This window comes from Centruroides vittatus, unplaced genomic scaffold (assembly GCF_030686945.1).
Source record: "Centruroides vittatus isolate TY-2023 unplaced genomic scaffold, ASM3068694v2 contig_484, whole genome shotgun sequence".
Classification (NCBI taxonomy): domain Eukaryota; kingdom Metazoa; phylum Arthropoda; class Arachnida; order Scorpiones; family Buthidae; genus Centruroides; species Centruroides vittatus.
The window spans coordinates 3,063,053-3,088,314 of NW_027122274.1; the positions used below are offsets into that span (position 1 = coordinate 3,063,053).

At 29.3% G+C, this 25,262-nt stretch overlaps 3 protein-coding genes across 3 annotated transcripts in view; all 3 read left to right on the top strand.

The window, feature by feature from the left end:
• Positions 1 to 5,334, top strand: part of Cand1 (Cullin-associated and neddylation-dissociated 1) — a 90,163-nt gene extending 84,829 nt beyond the window's left edge. Inside the window, exons 24-25 of the mRNA XM_067273668.1 lie at positions 1,341 to 1,659; positions 4,961 to 5,334. Of these exons, the coding sequence (XP_067129769.1) occupies positions 1,341 to 1,659; positions 4,961 to 5,094 (453 nt within the window). The 3' untranslated portion in view covers positions 5,095 to 5,334. The remainder of the gene's footprint in view (positions 1 to 1,340; positions 1,660 to 4,960) is intronic.
• Positions 5,335 to 10,866: 5,532 nt separating this feature from the next.
• Positions 10,867 to 22,778, top strand: LOC136978035 (succinate dehydrogenase assembly factor 2, mitochondrial-like). Its single transcript, XM_067273680.1, has 4 exons — positions 10,867 to 11,121; positions 19,460 to 19,635; positions 19,739 to 19,848; positions 21,399 to 22,778. The coding sequence occupies exons 1-4, from the start codon at positions 11,086 to 11,088 to the stop codon at positions 21,518 to 21,520; spliced, it is 444 nt and encodes a 147-aa protein (XP_067129781.1). The 5' UTR covers positions 10,867 to 11,085; the 3' UTR covers positions 21,521 to 22,778.
• SdhA (succinate dehydrogenase, subunit A (flavoprotein)) lies at positions 11,192 to 13,425 on the top strand. Its single transcript, XM_067273669.1, has one exon. The coding sequence runs from the start codon at positions 11,225 to 11,227 to the stop codon at positions 13,208 to 13,210; it is 1,986 nt and encodes a 661-aa protein (XP_067129770.1). The 5' UTR covers positions 11,192 to 11,224; the 3' UTR covers positions 13,211 to 13,425.
• Positions 22,779 to 25,262: the final 2,484 nt, after the last annotated feature.

The following is a 25,262-nucleotide window of genomic DNA, read 5'->3' on the forward strand; positions in this document are numbered from 1 at the left end:
ATTAGATGTTAGAACTATTTAAATTAGTTAAGTTTGAAATTATTGGATTAATTGATTTAAAAATCAAACAAACAAACTGAAATTATAACCTTCTTTAATTTAAAACATTCAGATCATATTGTTTATAGTAGTAGTAATTGGCTGTTAATTAAATATAATATATGAATGAAATTTATGTCTTATTTAGATATTTTAACATTTATTATTTATATAAAATTCTTTCAGAAAGTGGGTAGAATTTTCAGATATCTTTGATTTTTATCAATTACATTGTTTTATGGATATCTATAAAACTAGTTTATTAAGCAGATTATACTCTTTATAAATAATACATAGTTAAAAGCAAAAAGGCACATATATATATTTTTATTACCATTCATAATTAGAGATGCTGAAGTTGAAATATAGTAGTTATTATAAAAGAATATCATATATTCTATATAATTATTGTAATTATCATGAGAAATTTTTTATTATTTAACAATCTTATTTTTTCTACAAAGCCTAATAATGTAATTTATGTAAGATAACTAAAAAACAAAGAATGTACTATAATTATGTTTTTAGTCAATTTGTGGTATGATAAACTAATCAGAAATACAATGTCCATCTATTATTAAGTCACCATTTTAGACAGTAAGTTAACCCCATGACATTACATCTAGGATAACACTAAAAATCAAATATAATAGTTACACTAATGTTAGATGGAACTGCAAGCTTCTGATTTGGGAGCAAGAGAATAGAGGAGAGATGTATGAAATTGAGATAAAAAGAAAATAACAATTTTCAGAGCTCTGAAATGAGCAGTTGCATATACAGCACTATGAAGGTGCTGTAGACACAACTGATCAGTTATTAAGAAAAATCCAGTAAGAATCTAACAAAAGAAAGTCAGAAAAGTAGTTTTGAAACATTCATTAAATATACAACTTTTTTATACAGTAAATTATTTAATTAATTCTGTATTCTTTACTCACTTCCTTTTTCTTGTATTGTTTAATAAACTTGAAGTATGGCTCCCTTCCAAAAAACTACCATATAAGTTTATTAAACAATATTTAAATTTAATAAGATTTTTTTTTAAAAAATTTGCATTATAAGTATCTTTATATAATACAAAATTTAAAAATGATGTAAATTTTGAAAGTAGATTGTATTTTAGTGTTTTTAATTCAACACAAAATGCTATTTTCATTTGATGTTTTAAATTTAAATAGATAACTAAGTAGTAAGAAATATCTTATTATTTAATTATTATTTTAATAGCATATATAAGAGAATAAGAAACAGTTTAACATAATTTTCTATTATTTACATTTTTATAATAATTTTTTCAGGCTGCCTTTGAATGCATGTACACACTTTTAGATTCCTGTATAGATCGATTAGATATATTTGAATTTTTGAACCATGTAGAGAATGGACTGAGAGATCATTATGACATTAAAATGCTCACCTATCTTATGTTAGTTAGGCTAGCAACACTTTGTCCTTCAGCAATTTTGCAGAGGTTAGAACAGCTTGTGGAACCTCTTAGAAATACATGTACCAGCAAAGTCAAGCCAAATGCTGTTAAACAAGAATTTGAAAAACAAGATGAATTAAAGAGGTCTGCCATGAGAGCATTTGCTGCATTAATGGCAATTCCTGATGCAGGTAAGAATATTTGATTTTATTTATTACATAAAACTATTGTAAATCTTATAGTACTTTATCGTAAATGTTATTTAAGATTTATTATATAAAAAATATTTTTTATATAATGTACAAAATATATTTTGTACATTATATAAAAAATATTTTTTTTTTATAAAATATAATTAAAAGTTATTTGTATATAATCAAAGTAAAAAAAAAATGTAAGAATGATGAAGTTATATTATATAGTAATATTCATAAAACTAAAACTGGATTGCATTAAAAAAATTAACTTTTTGTAGTATGTTTTGATTAAAAATAACATTTTCTATGTTATATAATCTAATATATTATTTAGGAAAAAGTTCAATTTTTTTAAAACTTTTAATGATCTGTATTTTTATTCAGTGAAAAATAATGCATATTGTCATATGATATGCATTATTAGATACCAAAATATAGTTACTTCATTTATGTAAGGATTACATTCCATAACATCTTAAGCAATTTAAATCCAGGTAAATATTTGCAAAATAAGGCTATGGGCCTAAATCTCATATCCTAGCTAAGTTAGCTATATAGGAGAATAAAAATAAGCATAAAAGTAAAAAAGTTACACACTTCCAATAGATTACCAATTGACAATCTTTAAAAAAATCTATGAGAAAATGACAGACTATCATGATGCTTTCCATAAAGTGATTGCCATACAATAAATATTTTAAAGTGTCATTTAAATATGCATAAATTAAAAAATCACTAATATACTTGAATGCTCATAAAGTAAAATCAAAAAATTCAATACTTATAATATTTCATTTTAAAATATTGAAAAGTTTATTAACTTTATTTTGAAAATAAAATTTTTTAATTAAAAAAGCATATCTGTATAAAAGTATATGCTTATAAAGTGAAAATACTCATATTTTAACTTTTTATCTTTTAACAAGTTTTTTTTAACATAATTATAAATACATCAGATTAAATAAATCAAAAATTTGATTTCTTGGATAATTTGATTCCATAAATAACTATATCACCTCTTGTTGATAATTTCAATGATTAGGTAATTTAGAATAGTATCAAGATATGTCTGTTATAGCTAATCAAATTTTGTTTCAGAGTTATAAGTAAAATATCAGTAAATAATTATATTATGCAAAAAAAGTAGTGTATGTCTGGAAAGATTCCAAACTGAAGTATTTATGTAGCAGCTACTGATAAACCTCAATAATGTTTTATTTATTTTATAAATTTTTCTAAATTTAAAAACTCTAAATTATTTTAATCATAACTTATCAGTAGATAGTAGCGCATTTATCTGTAGTGTAGAATTATCTAAATTATTAAATAACTTTATTAACCAAATTACATAATTTAATAGAAGTCTTGGTGAATTTATTAAATGTTTCAAATTGTAGGCAGTTCTTTACTTTAGCATCTAATTGGTTCCTGAAATGTGTATGAAAGTCAAAATGTCCAAAAGTAGAGCAATATAAAAAGAACATCAAAAAGGGTTTTCAAAATAATAATTTTTTTTATTGAAAAATATCTGGTGTTTTCTTTATAAATTTGTCAAAAGATAATTGAATTGTACTCTTTTTCTTTTCTTGATAAAGAATTCTGTAACATGCTGTCTTTTTCTATTGCCCTTTGTACAGTACATGAGACAGAAATGTACAGTACATAAAGTGATAGCATGCATCCTAATATAAACTGACAAGACACAATTTATCAACAGAAGCACAGCATGTCCCTGCTCCAAACTGAACCTGTGACACTGAAAATGGGGATGATTAATGTTGGAGAGGTGGGAGGGACTAGTGACTAACAGTTCATGGGAAGGGAAGAAGCATTACATGAAAGTATACATGTTTTGCCATATATATCGATAAAAATCAAAAGTATGAAATAGTGAATTGTACGAAAGTAGAGGGCTGCCTCTACTTTCGTATTAGTTTCAAGATAGTTATCTTATTTCATATGTAATAAATGATTTGAACTTTTTCATGTGGTGATTATTTTGTAACAATAAAATTAGAATTATTTTAATAATGAAAATATCAGATGGGCATATAAAATACTAAAATCTAGTAAAACATAATAAATAAAACAGTGCCAAAACAAGCTGATGCATATAAAAGCATGCTCTTATATGCATCAACTCTTATATGTATGTACATTACATTATGCTATCATTCATATATGCTATTAAGCTTATTATGCTATAAGAGCATTCTCTTATATGCACAGAAATACAGACTTTTAGTATTTTTGAAAATTTTTATTTATAAAATGAAAACTTCAAATGTGTCAGAAAAATACTAATCTTGTAACAAATTATATAAAACATCTGATAATGCAAATTTTTTTCTATCAATTAAAACATCTATATTAGTATAAATAAAGGAAATTACATAGGAAAATTTCATAATGTTGAAAAGAAGTGAAATTTTTCCAAATAACTTTGAATTAATTACATTTCAATTTAAGACTTTTATGCATAATTAAAGACTGCATAATGTATTCTTTTTTTCAAAAAAAAAATAAAAAAACATTTGATGGTGACAAAAAGGTGTCATTTTAAAATACAGTTGTCCCTTGATAATCTGACAGGTATGGGACCAAAGGGGTGTCGGATTACCAAAAGTGTCCGGACTACCGAAAGTGATTACATATTTGGCATTGTTTTGCTAGCAGTAGCCTACAATATTCCTACATTTTATGAGTAAGATGCTGCCTAGATTTAGATTAATATGGAAATGAAACACCCATCTCGGTTAACTAAAACGTGTTTATTAAAAGAAATATGGAAGCCAATAAATGTATAGGCATAAATAATACAATACGTACAGAACTGCGCATGGAAAACACAAGAAATGTGTGTCATCGTGTAAGAATTGGGTGGGGAGATTCATGTCGCAACACGCTTCTGTGCAAGCAGACACGTGACGGGGACGGGGACTACAGTGACCTTGACAGGAGGTGTGTCGGACTACTGAGCATGTCGGATTACAAAACATCGGACTATCAAGGGACAACTGTATTGGTAAAGTACTGTACATTTAGTTGTTTTACACTGCCTATGCTATTGAAATACGAAATATCTTATTTTTACATTAAAAAATGTTCAAGAATACATTTGAACATATAAATTAGTCACTGTAATCATTATTACCATTCCATTTTAGATAAGTAAATGATGATTGATAAAATATTGTTTTAAGTAAGATTTTATAAAAATATTCATATTGAGTTGTGGTATAATGAGATTCAATAAGATTTAATAATATGTTATTTTAATGATGAAATAATTTAGATAAGAATCCTCCTATGAATGAGTTCCTGTCTCAGATCAAATCCACTCCCGAACTTCAAGCCTTATTTGACAGCATCCAGAAAGACAGTTCAGCTAACGTTACAGATTCTTCCTCTTTGATGGATATCAGTTAGGATTAGGATGATTTTGTTTAATATTGAATGGCATTAATGAAAATATTGTATCTTATAGGTTTTTTTATTGAACCATCTACATTTCTGCAATTGTAAAATTAGCTATTGTAGCATATCCGTTGGAAAACTAATTTCTTGCAATTTAATTTAATCTACAAGCAGCAATATTCTTCAGTTACCATTTTATTATGTAATATGAACATTATCTAAAGTTATTAATAATAAAATTACAAATACTAAGCTTGGTTTTATTTTTAATAATAATAATAAACAATATCTGAACTCTAAATAAATGTAACAAATGAATATTAAATCAGTATACCAAATTAGTCCTTTGAAAGATTTTTGGAATTGTTACTTATTACAATTAAATCTATTTTTTAATATAATTTAATAGTTTTATTTATTTTCACTTTTTCTAATATTTCATTTTTTATTTTTATCTCTCTCTAAATTTTACTAAATAAACGTATGACTTGACTAAACAGAAATGAAGGGTCGTGCGTGATTCACATAACAAAAACGATGGATAATAACTTATCCCTACAGAAGATTAAAATAAAATTACAGTAGAAACAGCTGCTGCAGCTTGATCAATTAGCATATTTCAAGGTTAACGACTTTTGCAGAAAAGTTACGCAATCGAAAGGCATGTAAAGTAACATTGTTTATAATGTAATAATCAATGAGTAACTCTAAAAATATGGAAAGTTGATGCTAACGCGTAGATGACGGATATAAAATATTTAACGGAAAAAAAACAACAGAAACACAATCCTATCTTGTCATCAAGAATGCAAAAATTCTTATCAAAGTATTAAATTCTCTCTAATTACATAACTAACATGTAAGTGGTCTATTTTGAGATCCGTTCTAACAACCATATAGTCATGTATTTCTTTTATTACTTTGTCGTTTGCAATTCTTACTTGAATAAAATTTGCCTTTTTAAAATAGTCATGTATTTAATGCACTTATTAAATGAATTAAGTATTCATATCAATTCTAATTAACTTTAAAAAATCAAAATCGATTGATTAAAATAAAATGTTAGATATTTATTTTTTTTAAATATATTTTAATTTCAAATTATTATTTTTAATTTAAAAATCTAATTGCATAAATGTATCCAATTTAGAGTTAGATTAAGCTTTTGATGAAAAAAGTTATAAAATATTTCTTCAAATGCCATTTTTTGGTCAGATAAATATCTAATAAAATTGTTTTTAGGAACAAAATGTAATTAAATTGGTCGGTTGGGGTTCATCTCTCAACACCAGGCCACCCCATTGTGACCCTGACTGAACCCATGATGGACCTGGAAAAGGCCCCCTCTGTTCACAGGGCGAAAGAGAGAAATAAAATATATACATATATTTTTTTCAGGATAATGTTTCAAATAATAAAATACAGAATTTTGAATACTACTGTTGGTCCTTAAAAATTTTGTTTTTCCAATGGCAGAGGGGCTAAAATTACCGAACCCTTAGTTGGTCTCGGGTTCGCGCTTCACAACCTGGTTTTCTTGGCGTGTCTTAACACTTAAATAAGAGGCCAGTTTCCCGTAGAAAGTCCCGGAAGGCGTTGCTATCAAACTAAATCTTGAAGATTTGCATCAAAATATATTAAAAACTAAAATTTTGAAAATTTAGTCTGATTTCAGTTTATAGTGACGGAAAATCGAAATTATAGAAGTATAAGTAATTTAACAATGCATAGACTCGGATTTTTAAGTTAAATTAGGCCTTTAATATTAACAAATTAGTAGCTTTGAACGTGTTACATTGAATGTAATTGCTTTTAACAATTTCACGAATATTGCAAAATACAAATAATTGATTAATGTAAAAATAAATACTGTAATTTCAAATGCAGAGTAACGGAAGTAAATTATTATTATAAAAATTAACTGGATTTGCGTAAAATATAATTTTATTATTGAAAAGATGTGGTCGTCATTTTTATACAAAATGTCAAATTACAGTGGCGTTTGCCGTTGGTAAGTTACGGAAAAATTTAGCTTAGCTAATTTTGACCTGGAAATGCCATTGTTAAGTGATTATCACAAAAATATGCATCAGTATAATGGCTGTCATGAATTGCACTTATTAAATGAGGATTCATTTTTTTTTAAATTCTCTCTATCTTTGTGGGTTTTGTTAATTCTAATTGTGTGTTTTATGTATAGAGAATAAACTTTCATGCTAAACATTTAGAAAAACAAATCGCGTATCCGGGCCTTCCGTAAGCGGGCGTGCAAGGCGTGCACCGCACGCGGGCGGCAAATTGGTATTGCTAGCAAGCTCAGCATAGGTGGTAGTAGTTAAACAGGGCGGCATAATCGATATTGCACACGGGCGCTCAAACAGCTAGCGGCGCTGCTGCGCATATCGTGAAAACTTGACAAACTTGTAGTAAGAATATTTTTAGACTATGTCTGGTCGTTAGACTATAACTTAAAAGTTTTCTTGCTACAAGTTAATTACCGCTATTTTGACAACGTTTACAAAAATAAAATTAAAAATTGAAGTTAATTATTCGTGAATTTTTTTTTAACTCTTTCCGCCCTGTGGGCACTAAGAGGGCCTCTTTTGGAAGGCCCATTATGGGTTTGGCCAGGCCCACAATGGGGCAACCGGGTGGTGAGGGACGGGGCCCGACATATCCGAACGGACCACCCCCCGAAAAATTCCTGGGGATTATTCGACCTGTTCGGATTCGATCCCGGGTCCCCCAGAGCGGTAGGCTGCCACCTTGACCGCTCGGCCATCCGGCCGTCATTATTCATGAATCTGTGAATATTAACTTTTGTTCAAGTAAACAGTTGGGGATGATATTGTTTTACTCTTTCCTCCCTGTGGCCACTGAGAGGGCCTCTTTTAGCAAGCCCTACAATGGGGCGGCTGGGTGGCGAGGGACGGAGCCCGATATATCCGGACGGACCACCCCCGAAAAATACCCAGAGCGGTAGACTGTCACCTTGACCGCTCGGCCATCCGGCCGTCAGGGGATGATATTTAAAAAGCAAACGATTAAAAGTAAGAATAAAAGATCTTAATTCTACAGACGGAAAAAAATGGTGTAAATTGTTCGTAATACCCTAACTACTACGCGTGAGATTACCGATCTTATAAAAGTAGTCAAAGTAGCGCCGAGTGAATATAGTCACTGAACACTGGCACTTGGAACCTTACCAACCACGAATTTTGCCAGGTTTTCTTTGCGCGTCTAATACCTAAATAGGAGCCATTTTCCTATAAAGATCCTCCCGGGATGCATCTTTCCATTGGCAGCTCGTCCATATGTTTCGTTGCCTTATACCATCAACCTAATCTAGTTCCTCGGTCAGCATCCTCAAGGATTTTCATGGCGATATTTTCCAAATAAATCTTTCTTGTGAGCCTGGCCAAATCCATAATGAATATGCTTTTTTATTCTCCATCCTGTGGGTCCTAAGTTCATCATGGCTTCGGCTAGGTCCACAAAGGAGCGACCGTATGATGAGAAATGGTGCTCGACATATCCAGACAAACCAGCCCCAAAAAATTTCTGCAGTTTTTCGATCAGTCCAGATTCATTTCAATTTGAATTAGTTTATTAAACTGGAAAAGTTTTTAATATTTTTTTACATTGTAGTAGGAAAAAATATAAATATATAAATCTCATAATCTTATAAATTTACAAAATAACGAAGTCATCGTGACTGAGAAAAAAATTTAAATTGTTTAAAAACAAAAGGAATTATTATTTCTAAATGGGACTAAGTCATTATTTCATTCTTTGCGCAGTTACTCAATAGACCTGAACTCTAAAGAATTTTGCAATTGTCTATCCGTAAACCGGGTCACTTTGTGACATTACACCAGTGCTACTTATTTTAAATATGGCACATTTATGTTCATTGCAAAATTTATTTGAGGGTACGATATCGATAATCTGTACACTGATTGCCGGATGGCCGAGTTTAACCGCTCCGCCACCGGTATTGAAAAAGGTCCTTTTAATGCCCACGTGGTGGATAGAGGGGAAAAGACCTGTACGGTGATGTTATTTGTTGCTAAAGCTAGAAAGTAGGCTATACGACAATATTTTCCATTATTAGTGTTTCTTCTGATATCCAAGAAATCGAGTGGCGTATGAAGTATGATACTTTTTCGGCTGTATGAAAATGAAAACAGTTTATAATTAGTAGCCTACGTTAAAAGCACGTTTAAGTTAAGTATTATTCTTACTTATTATTATTTATAAATATAATTAATTTTCATTAATTAATTTAGTTGATGTAAACTACAGAAATAAATTTTGTAGAGTTGAAGAGTTACTTTGTGACAATATACGAAAAATTTGATGAAAGAGTAGGAAGTCATAAGACAGCAAAATAAAACATTCTCTACAATGAAGATTTAACCCAGAAGACAGAAAAAAAAAAAGCTTTAATCACGTAATTGTAATTTTTGAAGAGAGATATTACTCTGGAATTATATTAATTAACAGAGATGAGACAGTTGTACGTGTATAAATTAAATTAAATTTAAAAAATTAAAGTTTTGTGAGAATAAACCGTAATTTTTGTTTCATTGCCATTCAAGATCTCAACTTTACGGTTTGGTTTTTCACAACTCCACTGAAACAAATGAAAAACAAAATGCTGGAACGGAAACACTGTCTTTTACTAACGTAACTTTCGACTTTTTCACAAATGCGTTTCAAAGAAATTCATTAAACTAGGATTATTTAAGCATTAAAACAGGACGAACCTAGCCAGGCCTCCACTATGGCCTGACTGAACCCTGGTTTATTTTTCCTCTTTCCGTCCTGTGGGCATTAAAAAAACCTTTTTCAATGCCGGGTGGGGAGGGACGGGACCAGAAAACCACCACCACAAAAAAATTCTAAGTTTTTCGACCGCTTGGATTCAATACCGGATCTCCAGATCGGTAGGATGCGCTTTAATCGCCTCGATCACCTGCCATCTATCACGATGGATAGTAAAGAATACCATTTGTTGTAGCTGAAACCGGGATATACTTTATAAAGATATTCTGGTGAATAAATTTTATAATTTTTTATAATTTTGTAACAATATTTGAAGTGAACGTATTCTTTTTATTTATTAGTAAAAGACATTTAGAAAAGGAAGATAACAATATAAATGTTGAATTCAGGAATAACAATGTAATAAAACGAATGTTTCAAGCCCAGGTTTATCATTTTATTTTTATTATGAAATTATAAATTCAGTCGTTAATTACAGTACAAAAAACGAACTAACTCTTTCCATTAAGAGGCTCTTTTTGTCTTGCTTATTAGAAAGACGCAGATCCCGATGTATCCGTTAACTTACGTAAGAAAATTAATTTTAGAAAATTTGACCGGGATTCTAACTTGGATCATTTAGAATATCAACCAATCCAGGAAATTTTTCACGGGTAGCCGTCTGTCCCGGATATTTCGGGCCTCGATCTTCACCACCCGCCATTTTGGGTCTGGCTGAATTCACGACGGGTATGTAAAAAAGGCCGTAAATACCACAGGGCGGAAGAGTTAAATATGAAAAAATAATAATAAACTATAGTTTATGCCAAATGGAATTGAAGCTAACGAATGTTATAGCGGGAGTCTTCATAAAATCATTAATTATTCTAAAAAAATAAACAAGAATGCACTTGTCGAAAGTATTTCTGATAAAATTATTGTAATTACTTTTTACTTTTTAATTTATTTTGAATCAATTCATTTCCAAATACTCCTAATTTGTATTAATATTTGGAAGCTGATATGAAATTCGGAAGATGAAGAATTATAATCTTATTTATTTATTTTAACCAAAATTTTATGACAAACAGTGCAAAGTATTTTCTTCCTTTCGACGACAACGCCCCCCTCCCGATCGCTATTAACGATCGTCATTTTGCACGTGGTTAAGACGTCTAATGCGCAAATCCTAAATTTTAAATTTAGTAGTAAATTTGCATCGATTTAATAACAAGAATGAATCTGATAAATAAACTTATCGGAACGAAAAGGGTAAGTGTTTGTTATTATATTTCGAAAGGTATTTATACGTTCCGTTCTATAATACTAATACACTGGGTGCGAGACTTCGTTCCTGTTTGACGTCACATCTAAGATGGCGTCGGTGTTGAGGGTTATTCTGAGAGAATTTAATATTTCCGATTGCAAATTATTCCGTCATGGCTTTGCCCGTCGAAGAGGATTTCACTTTTCGGTGGAAGGTCGACGAAGCGCGACCGGAGTGAGCAAAGCGTCTCTGAGTCAGCGCTATCCAGTCACAGACCATACTTTCGATGTAGTAGTGGTCGGAGCCGGCGGAGCCGGTTTGAGAGCGGCTTTCGGATTGGTACAGAAAGGTTTCAGAGTTGCTTGCGTTTCTAAATTATTTCCCACTAGATCGCACACCGTTGCTGCTCAAGGAGGTATCAATGCCGCTCTCGGAAATATGGAACCGGATGACTGGAAATGGCATATGTTCGATACCGTTAAAGGATCGGATTGGCTCGGAGATCACGATGCTATACATTACATGACTAGAGAAGCTCCTCACGCGGTCATAGAGTTGGAGAATTATGGGATGCCTTTCAGCCGAACTAAAGATGGTAAGATATATCAAAGAGCTTTTGGTGGCCAGTCGTACAATTATGGTAAAGGAGGCCAGGCTCATCGTTGTTGTTGTGTGGCCGATCGTACTGGACATTCTTTGCTGCACACGCTATACGGACAATCGTTACGTTATGACTGTAATTATTTTATCGAGTATTTTGCCCTGGATCTGTTGATGGATCAAGGAAGATGCAATGGCATAATAGCACTCTGCTTGGAGGATGGTACATTGCATAGATTCAGAGCCAAAAACACTATCATAGCCACCGGGGGTTACGGTCGAGCCTATTTTTCGTGTACGTCCGCCCATACTTCGACCGGAGATGGTACCGCCATGGTAACTAGGGCAGGTTTGCCCAACCAGGATCTGGAATTTGTACAGTTTCACCCTACGGGTATTTATGGGGTAGGATGCCTTATTACTGAAGGAGCGAGAGGAGAGGGAGGTTTTCTCATTAATAGTGAAGGCGAGCGCTTTATGGAGCGATATGCTCCGGTAGCTAAAGATTTGGCTTCTCGAGATGTTGTTTCCAGAGCTATGACTATTGAAATAAGAGAGGGAAGAGGAGTGGGACCTGAAAAAGATCATGTATTTTTACAATTAAATCACTTACCACCTGAACAGATAGCTGTCAGATTGCCAGGAATATCTGAAACTGCCATGATTTTTGCAGGTGTAGATGTGACTGTTGATCCTATTCCTGTTTTACCTACTGTTCATTACAATATGGGAGGTATTCCTACTAATTATAAAGGTCAAGTTCTTATTCATAAACCAGATAAAGGAGATGATGTAGTTGAAGGACTGTATGCATGTGGAGAAACTGCATGTGCATCTGTTCATGGTGCTAATCGTCTTGGTGCAAACTCATTATTAGATTTGGTTGTATTTGGTCGTGCTTGTGCCCATACTATTTCTGAATTAAACAAGCCAGGAGAATCCATTCCTGAGTTGAAGCCAAATTCTGGAGAAGAATCCATTGCAAATTTAGATACAATTAGAAATGCAAATGGGTCAATTTTGACATCGCAACTTCGCCTCAAAATGCAAAAGACAATGCAGATGCATGCTGCTGTTTTTAGAACAGGAGAAAGTTTGCAAGAAGGTTGTAAAAAAATGAATGAAATATTTTCTGAACAAAAAGATTTAAAATTATGTGATAGAGGAATGGTATGGAATACCGATCTGATTGAGGCACTGGAATTACAAAATCTTCTTCTAAATGCCATCCAAACAGTATATGCTGCAGAAGCAAGAAAGGAAAGTAGAGGAGCACATGCACGAGAAGATTTTAAATCTAGAGTAGACGAATTTGATTATTCTAAGCCTTTAGATAATCAGAAAAAGAAAAGTTTGGAAGAACATTGGAGGAAACACACGTTAAGTTATGTTGATTCATCTGGAAAAGTAGCACTTACTTATCGTCCAGTCATTGACCACACCCTTGATGAGAAAGAGTGCACCTTTATTCAGCCATTCATTCGTGCTTATTAACAGACATTAAAAGAACTGGTACAATATAAATGCAGATGCATAGATTAGTATTTTTAGGAACAGAGTGGTGGATTTGTTAATTTAATATTTTCAGTTTTAACTTTTAAGAATTTGAATTCATATTATTTAACAAGAATTATTTCATGTAATGTTTTAGATTTTCATTAAAAATGTAATTTTGATAGAATTCAAAATAAACAAGACTTTAAATGCAATTAAGCTTAATTTATTGATAAAAATTTGAATAATTGTATATAAGTTCTAATATTTTAGATGCAATAATGATGATAAATTTTTCAATAAGTTGATCAAACCACTGAACACTGGTAGTTGATTGTGAGCTTAACCTGGAAAATTCCATATGGCCATTTACATCTTCATGTGTGCAACACCTAAATAGCATCCAGTTTTCTATAGAAAGTCTTCCTGGGAACACCCTCTTGACTTATTGAAGTGTTGCATTGATTTAATCTATTAATTCAATTCATCTTTTGATGTTAGATCAAAAGACAATATAACAAAACTTTGATTTGTGGATGATTACCTATTATAATTAATAATTTATTTTCAATATATATTATCCAAATTATATTCTAACAAAATTTTGTAGAATAGTCTGTTACCATAATTTATAATCATACTATTTTCTAATCAGTTTAACAATTTTTGTAACTATTTTTAATTTTTGTAGTATATTGTGTATAATATAATGAAGTGATATCAAGGAAATTTTTCTGGAAACATAAATAAAAGTTTATAATTATACAGAGAAATTTAAATCTGGAGAGGAAAAAAGAAAAATTAATTACTAAGTTCAGATGATACAATTTCATGATGAAAACTTTAGAAACATTTTTATGAATTCCTCTTGTAATTTTCTAATAATTTTATGATTATTTTTAGTAATATAAGATTATTTGCAAAGCTTGTTTGTTTCACAGTCAAATTGTATTTTTTAAAAAATTTAAAATTTGATTTTGAACACTACTTTTTTCTTTTTAATTACAAAATAATTGCAAGTCACTTGTTTTAAATTAACATTATTTATTTTACAGTATGCAATAAATAAATTTGCATATTCAATATCTGATTATGTAGTTTCCTTACATCAATGATTTTGAAAAAACTGAATAATTTTCTTAATCATAATGCTGAAATTTACTCCAAATATAGATAATTTTTTTGAGTTAATTAAATATCTGTTAATTCAAAAAGTTACACTATTACTCCAATTTAACTGAGGTTCTGCATAATCTGAGGCTAACCTGTAAGCAAATATTTTACTATTCTTATACTGTAATTCATAAAAGAAAATTTAAAATGATAACACATTACAAAATGATTGTTTTTTTAATCATTTTTCTTTAATTTGCTAGAAGAAACTTTTTATTAAAATGTAGTTAAATAATATCTACCTTTATTATTAAAATTATTATATATTAGCTGTATAATAAATGATGTAAAAATATTCTTATATATCATTAAATTCACAAGCTTAAAAGTGCTACAATATACAATATTTTTAATTCAAAATGACTTTGGCTTTTTTTTTTTTTTATTTAAGATAGCATTGGACCACATTACTTTCAGTAGTTGGGACTCTATAAACTAATAATTAAGTAGGATAATTTTTTTTCATTTACAAATCTTCAGGTTTGAGCACTGAACAGCATGTGATGAATCCTGAAAATTTTACATTACTAGAAATTTTTAAATATATCTTAGATGTAACAGATGATTGTGTGTAATAAAATCTAATTTGTTTTTTCCTGCTGTGATAAAATACCCTTGATCTTACAATTATTATATTCCCCAAATGCATTAATATTATGAAGATATATTGACATTTGTTTCATAGCCACTTCCATAAAAGAGTGAAATTGTATTAAAATATTCTCTATTTATTTTTGACATCATTGATTCAGTACTTAGAGAATTTATGATGAATAAGAGATCTAAATAGTTAATGGATTATTTTTGCTTTTTTTTTAAATGTGAAATAAGTGTTATTTTAGTAAATATAGTAACTCATATAACTGCCTGTCTCTAGTTCAAGTTAATTAGTTTCCTAATAATTAATTAGCCCATAATATAGTTCAGTAAGAATCCAGCTGTATTATTATAATAATTCATAAAGCTAAAATAATCTTACTCATTCTGAAGCTTAAAAATTAATGATAAACATCTCTGATTTATTCATTATGATCAAGTCAAATAATATATCAGAAATAGCAAGAAGCATGTATTGCTAATAGCAAACTGATAAAATAATAACAATGTTATGCACTCAAAAGTTCAAATCAAATGTTCATCTAGTTACATAAATGCATAGCAATTAAATTAATCCTTTTAAATGCCAAAAAAAAAAGGGGGTTACTGACAACTAATTTGATTACAACAACAATTTTTGTGTATAGTTTTGTTTATTTTAATTTGTATTGACAGTTTAATCTGCATTTTGAAGTATTTATTTTCAAAAGTTTATTTAATATTAGGGTTCCTCATTTCCTGGTCTTTTGCTTGTCCTGGGATTCCGGGATAAAAGTGAACTGTTTCCCGGGATCCCGGGATAGAATTAATTATTTTTAAGATATACAAAGTATCTTAGAATCAACTGATGTAATTATTTTTCATTTTTTAAAGTAATTTAATACGTTTGCAACCTCCAAAATCATATTAATAATGCAGTGTAAGATATATATTAAAAATTACCTTTGAATTATGTAGAAATTTTCACAAATAGAAGAAACATTAAAGTTTGCTGGAAACTACGTACAACAACAACAATAAAAATGCTTTGAATTGAGTTGAAAATTTAAAAAAATGAACTTAAAAGGTAATTTTTGTGATTTAAACAAAACATAATACAAAATATTATTGTAAATTTTTATAATAAGATTTAATTTAAAATTTTGTATACTAGTACTTTTTATATATTAACAGGACTTATTATACTGGAAAATATGGATGCAGATATTTTCCAGCATAATAAGTCCTGTTAATATATAAAAAGTACTAGTATACGAAATTTTAAATTAAGATAGAAAGGACACAAAGACATAATAATTAAATTTTATAATAAGATTTTAAAAAGCAAAGATGGTCAATACTCTGATCACTTAATCTGATTCATATTTTAGTAATGAAAAATCTTGCTACCGAGAATGCCCTTTCTGATTCAATTGATGTGAGTGGAATCTTGTTTAATGCATTTAAGAGAAGACAGATGTTATGTTATTTCACCTGTAGTCTGGAAGATTTCTAATTCGTTTTCGAAATTGTAGTACTTCTTTTGCTCTCTAGTATTCTTGATTTGTCTACCTTGGCTGCTTTAATAGCGGCATCAAGCTTATAGTCCAATAATTCAGCAATTCATTTGTCTTTAATAATCAGGTTTATGAAGAAAAACTTCATTCTTGCAGACTTCGTTCTGGTTTGTAACCTTGCCCAATTTGCACAATCTGGCATTACGCAGTTATTGAAGCTACTGGACATTGTTGATAATTAAGGCAGCATAAGCACAATTATTCCAGATAATACAGGTTCTGACAAGTAAAGAATTTTCAGAGTCCTGCCACAAATACATATTGATTATTGACAATCTGTGAGATGTCACAAGAAGCAAAAATTTAAAAAACTAATAAGTAGGTTTAAAATTAATAAATACAAATGTATTCTGACAGTTTATGAGTTAATTATACATTCTATTCGCAAAATTTCCTCAACCTTAGCACAAAATAAGAAAAAAAGTAAACTTTAAAGAAATTTGCAGGATTTCCCGGGTTAAAAAACAACCGGGATCTCATTCAAGAAATCCTATTTATTATACACAACTAATTTTATCTTATTACTTTACTTTTAATAATACTCTAAATTACATGATCAGTTTTCAATAAATGATCTAATTTCATAAATTTTTTTGAAGGTTTTATATGTAAATTTTTAAAATTGCTTTTTATTAAAAGCATTAAAATAATTTATATTTTACAATTTAAAGTTTATTATTAATAATAAAGTTTGTATATACAGTATTTGTTTCATGTTATAGTGAAAATTTTTTAAAATTCTTACAATTTGATTTATTACACTGCTGGAGTTAATAAAGTTTGTTTTGTTTTTATTTTATAAAATATTTCCACTAAAATTTCCTGATTTATATACTTAATTTCTGAATGTATACATTTTATCCACTGCTTTCTCAGCAAATAAAATCAAATAATTGCATTACAACACTTGAATTTTTGCTGAGCATTTTGAAACAGTTTAATCTTAAGTCTGAAGATGGCCTATATTAAATAGGTTGAAAACATTAGAAAAATAAAAATAATTTTTGCTTAGCAAAAAATTCAGGTGTTTTGATGCAATTATTTGTATACATTTTGCTACATAATCCATAATTAAAATAAAATCAGTTAATATAAATACATTATAAATTTAAGAATCAAATTTATATTTCACTGCTTTCAAGCATTTTCATAAAAGATTCATATTTTTATTAAAAATAAGATTTATATACTACTAGTTTTACTTTAAAAATTTCATACATGAATAACAACCGTGTAAAAAATGCTTTAACATCTGAGTATTGACAGAACAATGCACTTCTCTTTTACATTACAGTATTTGATGATTAAGTGATTGTTTATCTGATTAAAAAAAATCTATGTTTATGTAATACTAATTAAAACTTAATGAATAAATAATAATTGTTTAAACAAAAGTTATGTAATTAGAACCTTTAACAAAGATAAACTAATTATAAACATAGATGTTTAGACAGGTTTTTAAGAGTCATTATGTAACGTGTTATAAAAGAAATTTGTTAATTGCTAAACATAAAATTCAAAATACCCATAAAAATCTAAAAAGCCATCAAATTCTTAAATTAAATTGAAAATTGTCAATTATTTCACAAATTTTTTTAAGTACTCTAAAAGAGAAAAATTAAAGAAACTGCGATTGAATTCATTTTAAAAATTGATTCAGTAGTACAGTAGTAAATGAGTACTGCTTTTGAACCACATTAAGAATTGATTAAAAATTAACCATTAATAATTTTTAAATCTGTTTTCAAATAATTAACTCATGAAAAATGCACGTTTTTATTAGATCATTATCTTTTAAAATACAGTCAAACCTGTTTTTATGCGCTCTTTTTATGTGCGATTTTTATTTGTGCGATTTTTTAATGCGAATTTTTAATTTGTGCGGTATAGTTGACGACTAGTCTCGTGCGATTCGTCATGTCTTACGCTGACTTATTATAGCTAAATAAACTTATTATAGCATAAATGCACTTATTATAGTAATATTATTGCATGAATATGCGAAAAATGAAATAATTTACTTTTTAAGTCAACAAAACACCACCTGGACAAAAATATGTAAAACAGACGATAGACCAGACGATGCAGTCAAGTGCTGACATCTGTTGTCAATAAATTCTATTTCGTACGGTTTTGAGTTATTTTCTGTGAGAGACTTTTTTTATGCGGTCCCTGTTGACCGCATTAAAAAAATATTTTTTAATTGTGTCGCGAAAACTATTATTTACAGCCATTCGTGAAGTTTCGTGAGATTTTTTTAATGCGTTTTTTTTAATGCGGTCCCTATCCCCCGCATAAAAACAGGTTTGACTGTATATCAATCATATGCTCATAACTTTTATTCAGAATATTTTTTCAGAAAAATGATAAATTCAAAAGTTTATAATTTTTTAATGGAGAATCCAAAAATGTAAAAACATTTGGGTTCCATTTGAAATTTTGAAGTTGTCCTCTGAAGGGGATGGGAGAATCTTTATTTTTACAGCATTAAAAAGGCCCCTTGAAAATATTAAATTTTGTCCTTATCAAATTTTTTATTAGAAGCATGTTTTCTCAATATGCTAATATCTTATGAAACATCCTGTATGAAAAATATTCTGAGATGCTCTTTAGTTAAATATAAGCTTACAAGTTTTGTAAAAATCTATAGGAAAAAATTAATTAAAAAAATAAAAATAAATATTTGTGTGTATAAAACAATATTATATAAGTGTTGAAATCAACTTGATTCCACTTTCAGCTGTCCACATCCAAAGATGACTCATTAACCATGTTGAAAATGTTAATTTATTAACTTCACTCACTTAAACTTTATAAACTTCACTCACTTTTAGCATTGATTAATTTAGCAGTATAAAATTTATTATAATAGAAAAATTTATACAATAATCTAATAATTTTTATTTTAATTATATGTTTTCAGTTATGGGTTAGGCAACAAAGTATCTTTATTTTAAATCGAAAGTTGTCAGATGAAATGGAAATTCCAAGGATTCCTCCATATCAAATAAAAAAAAATGAAGATCAAACAGTCAAAAGATCAAGGTTATTGTATCAAAGCAGAAAAAGAGGAATGTTAGAGAATGATCTCATTTTAAGGTAATCAAGCAATAATCAAGTTTTAATTAAAAATTTTCATATCAGTCAATATAATGAAGTGTATAAGCTTGTAACAAAAATTAATTTAGAAATAATTTTTCAGCACTTTTGCAGATAAATATTTACATACATTTAATGAAAGGCAATTAAATTTGTATGATGAATTAATAAATTTGCCTTCAAATGATTGGGATCTTTATCATTGGTTAACAGGTAAGTATAGTACGGTAAAAGAAATTGAACTTGTTTATTAAATATATGGTTTAATTATTTTTTATGGTTATATCTAAACAAAAAAATAAAATAAATTTTAATATATTACTGATAATAAATTTCATAGCATATTTATCATTAACACTATTTTTACTTCCCATGCTATCTTATATATCAGACATGGGCAAATGCGGCCCTTGCTGAAAGTGTTAATTTCTGTTTTTTATTATTATTTTTACAATTTTATTTTTATAATTTTGTGAAAATATGCTTATTAAAAAATTCAATATTTGTTTTATATTATATTTATATTATATACTAAAATCGCGTGCCTTACCATACTATCCGCCATGACAGTAGATAACTCGGCTCCCATGCATTTTGCAAAACCTACATTTCGGTTCCCACTGAACTCTTGCTTGCCCACCCCTCTTATATATAATAGAGGAAAAATATCTCAATTGGTCAAAAAAACTACTTCCATGATTTTTTTAATTATGATTTTCCATTTGAAGATAATGATTATATAGTATTATTTAAAAAACTTACAATATTTTAATCTTTGTTTTACAATGTGGTATTATATTACACATTTCTAATATAATTCACACATAATTATTAGTATTTGATTAATGTTCTCAAAAAATATTTATTATTCAGTTAGTCAGTATCAGTATAGACACTTTAAATAATTGTGTTTAATAATAATTAACATAATCATAATCTTATTGTAAATAATAAGATTATGATTATATCAATAAGAATTATTATAAGTAAAGAAATCATTCACTATATTTATGGCATATTAGATGCAACTTTTATCCAAAACAGGGGCTCAAAAAAATAGCTCTGCATCTTATGTGATGTTGCAATCTCCTATATCGAATTCCCCAAATTGCATATACCAATTTACATTTAAAATACTTATCGAAACTTCTGGTTTTCCTTGATAAATAGAAGTGTACATTCAAATTTTACTTTTTTTTTAACCAGACTACAGTGAAAATGTTTTTGGGACCAGTTTCAAAGGTTCCAAAGACTTTTTCCTAAATATTCTGTGCTGAAATGGAGATGTATCTTATATGCTATAAAATACAGTAATTAAATTGAATTGAAATTATATCAATTAAAATTATGGCCAGATGGTTGAGTGATTTAAGATGTTAACCTGTTGCTCTGGGAACCTGGGAAGAAATCCAGATGAGTCAATAAACTGTAAACAATTTTTTGGAATTTGTGTCTTTGATATGTTGAGCCTCATTCCTTACCTTCCAGCTACCTTGTTGTTGGTCTGACAAAATCCTAATGAGCTTGATTAAAAGGCCATCTTTAGTGTCTACAGAGTGGAAAATCAAAAATAAATTAGTTATGATATACATTTTTGAAAATCAAATAAAATACTTCATAAATAGATATCAGTAATCTTTAATATTCATTAATTATAATAAATAATAATGGTAATCAGAACTGTGTTATGTATATTTTAAAAAGTCACTCTCTGCATATTTCACATTGATTAATTATTATTGATTTTTCTCTCCCCCTTTTAGGTAAAAAAGAAACTCCATTGGAATATCAACATGAAGTATTTGAATTATTAAAAAAACATGTAAAAAATGAAGAAAAAGAGAAAAGATATTGTCAGCCAGATATTAATAAAAATAAACTGTAAATATTTTAATAAGGATGAACTAGTCACTGTAGTTACACTATGTTGCTAGCTGAATGTGCCTTTAACAATGGAGCTGATAACTGGGTCAAAGACATTAGCATTTTTAAGCTTTACCCACTATTAAAGGTGCATTAATTAATTCAGCAGTGTAAATATTTTAATCTACTTATGAAAAAGTTGCAAGAAATGATATTTGCAAGAATGTAGAACTATTACAGAACACAATAAGGTCATTGAACTTCAAGAATAACATCTTTTAATTTGCATTATTACAGTTTTGATTTAAAGAAAATACAATGAATCATATATATATGTTACCGGCCAAACCGATTTCAGGCCAAACTAGTTTGTCCTAGGCCGAATTGATTTATGTACTATAAATAGGTGCCAGTGTAAAAAAAAAAAAAAAAAAAAAAAAATTTGTGTAATTCGAAATGCCACCACAGTACACCCTGTAAAAATAAATAAAAGATAAAATATTTTATATATTACACTAAGAAGCACAAATAAGTTCATTTTTAATTTTAGTTTCACTCTAAAAGTTATTTTTATTATTTCATTTGAAGTTTTGAAAATATTTTCGAAAGCTAATTACCTTTAAAAGTGCATGGCTTAATAAAAAAATAACCACAAACTGATAAGTACTGATTAGCTTATTTTTATTTTATACTTTTGTACAAGTGTTGTGTCACTTCTAATCAATACCGTTTTTTGTTAGTGTTACCCTAGGTATCGAAGATGGCGGCTCGTTTCCGATTCCAGCAATCAGAAGACAGAACAGTGGGGACGCATGTTCTAACCTAACCTGTTCTAATAATTGTGGTAATTTATTAGAATAGGTTAGGTTAGAACGTGCATCCCACTGTTCTCTGTCTTCTGATTGCTGGAATCGGAGACGAGCCGCCACCTTCAATACCTAGGGTAACATTAACCCTGTTTTTTATAATTAAGTAGACTATGTTTGAATAAATATTGTTTATCTAATTGATTGCCTTTTAATTTTATTTTAACCATTAATATACTTGAATAATAATTCTAAATCAGTTCGTCCTAGGACAAACTAGTTTGGCCTGAAATCGGGTTTGGCCGGTAGCATATATATGTAAATTTAAAAGATATTCATGTAATTGGTTACAATTATGCTGACCTTATTGCAGTATTACATGCTCTTCAAATTTTCTTTTGCACAAGATCATATTGTATATTTATTCAGTTGTTAAATTTATAGTTTAGAAATAAAGTTGCTTTAGAAAGAAAATGTATTATTTTTGTATTAGAGAACACAATGCAATATTTATAATATCAGTTACAAACTGATTGATTAATATGAGGTATTCATTTAAAGTAAGCTCCTTTTTGAAATAATAAAAAAAAATGAAAGGTAAAAATAATTATAACCAAACAAAAAAAGATATGTGCATTTCCAAAATTTTTCCCTATTGTCACCATTGGCTTCCAGTTTTTGATATGGCGTCACTAATATTCTTGTTCCATAGTCAAATGATGTCTGCCACCAATATCTTCAACAATTCAGTAATGCTGATTTTCAATTTATTGTCATTTTCAAACCATTTTAATGAAAGATATTTCTTTAGAAGCAAAAACATGATAGTCGCACACTGAGCTGTTCAAATGTTGCAAACGTTTTGCTGGAGAATTTTTGACCACACGTCTTAGAACCTTGATCTCATGCCAAGTGACTATTGCTTGTTTTTGCATTTGAAGGAATTTGAAAAAAATGGCTTTTATCGAAGTGATTTGAAAATGACAATAAACTGAAAACAGCATTACTGAATCATTCGAGGTATTGGCAATGGAATAAGAAAACTGGTGACAAATATGTCACCAGTCAGGCCTCCATATTTTTGATATGGTGACTATGGAAAAATAATGGAAATGTGTACTGTACATCTGTTTTTGGCTATTTGCATTTTTCATGAACTATAGAGGGCAGTGAATTTTTACAAAATGGCTACTTTATCTGGGTCGCTTGTAACTAGTAATGTAAAATTAATCATATATTACTGTCCGATATAATGATATATGCTGCTTGTAGCTGTTTATCGAGAAATTTTATAGTAGCAGAACAATTATTGCTAGCGGGATACGTCATTATGTGGTATCGAAGCAAGTGAGCGAGATCGTTCTATGCATATTTGTGCCCTTTGTGTTAAAAACATCAGCTTTGACATTGTCCTATCAGGGTTAGATTTACAAGTAAAAAGCTATGTAAATTGTTGCTTAGGCTTCGACTTTCAAGGAGCCTCAAACATTTGTACAAACAAAAACAAAATTAAAGTCGAATTTTGTAATAAACATTTTTTTACAAACCAACAAAACATACTTTACTTTTTATTTTGTGTAGTATTTCGTTAATTTTTTCTAAGAATTAACGTAAGGTCTTTTTTAAAAAAAAATTGATAAAACCAAATTTAAAAAAGATTTTTAAAGGAATGGGTATAAAAATGTAATTAAATTCAGTTATAAAACAGAAGACTAGTGAAACCTCACGTCTTTTTCTTCCAATAACCGTATTGAATCAGAGAGATAGTCTGATTTAATTTTTTTCTTTTTATGATTGACTTCTAAAATTGTGAAGGGTTGGTAAGGGGACTTACATTCAGCTTAAGGCTTCGAAATGCTTAAATCCGACCCTGTGTCCCACACAAAATAACTGGCATTTTAACTTTAAGAAAATATCTTTTAAAATTGACAGCATAACTTGTTCGTGTAAAATTGGACAATCGGGAAGCTGCCAATTCTTAAGTCTAATTCACTCTTTCACAGTTCGGAGAAGCTCATAAATATCACCGACCGATTTCCGAATAATCATCTGTTTTTCGTGTGAGAATAGACGAAAACTTATATTAGGCTGCCGTAAATATTTGAAATTGCAATTTGGAACGCAACAGAAACCTTTGCTTTTTCTATTGTTATTCATATTTACTGCTGATAATACACAAGAATTAATCAAACGACCCAGATAGAATAGTTATGTTTTTAAACACCAGAGGACGAGCATCCGGTGAAAAATGCGAAAAATAATTCATTTTTATTTTTCATGTTCTACTTTCTTGGATATTATGCATATAACACGCAAAGTATTGCAATTGTGTCAAATTTGACCCTCCGGGTATTTTGCAGTTTCGACGTTTTGAGACCTTGAACACAAATTTAAAAAAGACCTGCATGCGCACACTGACAGAATTTTTTTATTTCATTAAATACTGTATCTCAGGATAGGGTAAAGATTGCGTAACGATATTTGGTATTCTTTGATAAATTGGTATATAAGGGGCGTCGATGATATTTTTGAGTACGGAACTCAAGGAGTGGGTGCGATAGAGGTGATCGTGTCACATATCCAGTGTTTGTTCGTTATTGACGTTTACAATAGCGAGGTTGAGGCCGAAGTTTTAAACGCGAAAACGTGTACGTCTGACGTTCGGCGCCGCTTTCCTGTAAGCTTAGAAATTTGGCAATGGCCTTTGGGATGTCGAGCATGATTCCACTGACTTTCCAAACGCTATTACCAAACTTCTAGGCTTACAGGAAAGCGGCGCCGAACGTCCGACGTACACGTTTTCGCGTTTAAAACTTCGGCCTCAACCTCGCTAATATTTTAAAACTCATCTCTACCTTCATAATTAAGCGTTTTTGACTCTCTATAATAATTAACAATGTAAATGATATTTTTTAACTAACATTTTATAACAGATAGCTGAAAGTTAAAAATTGTGTG

Bases quoted from the DNA above. Each gene is read 5' to 3' on its own strand.
- LOC136978035 (XM_067273680.1), top strand. From the start codon at position 11,086: ATGAATCTGATAAATAAACTTATCGGAACGAAAAGG. The intron at 11,122-19,459 runs GTAAGTGTTTGT...ATATGTTTTCAG, and splicing joins AACTTATCGGAACGAAAAGG to TTATGGGTTAGGCAACAAAG. The intron at 19,849-21,398 runs GTAAGTATAGTA...TCCCCCTTTTAG, and splicing joins TCTTTATCATTGGTTAACAG to GTAAAAAAGAAACTCCATTG.
- SdhA (XM_067273669.1), top strand. From the start codon at position 11,225: ATGGCGTCGGTGTTGAGGGTTATTCTGAGAGAATTTAATATTTCCGAT.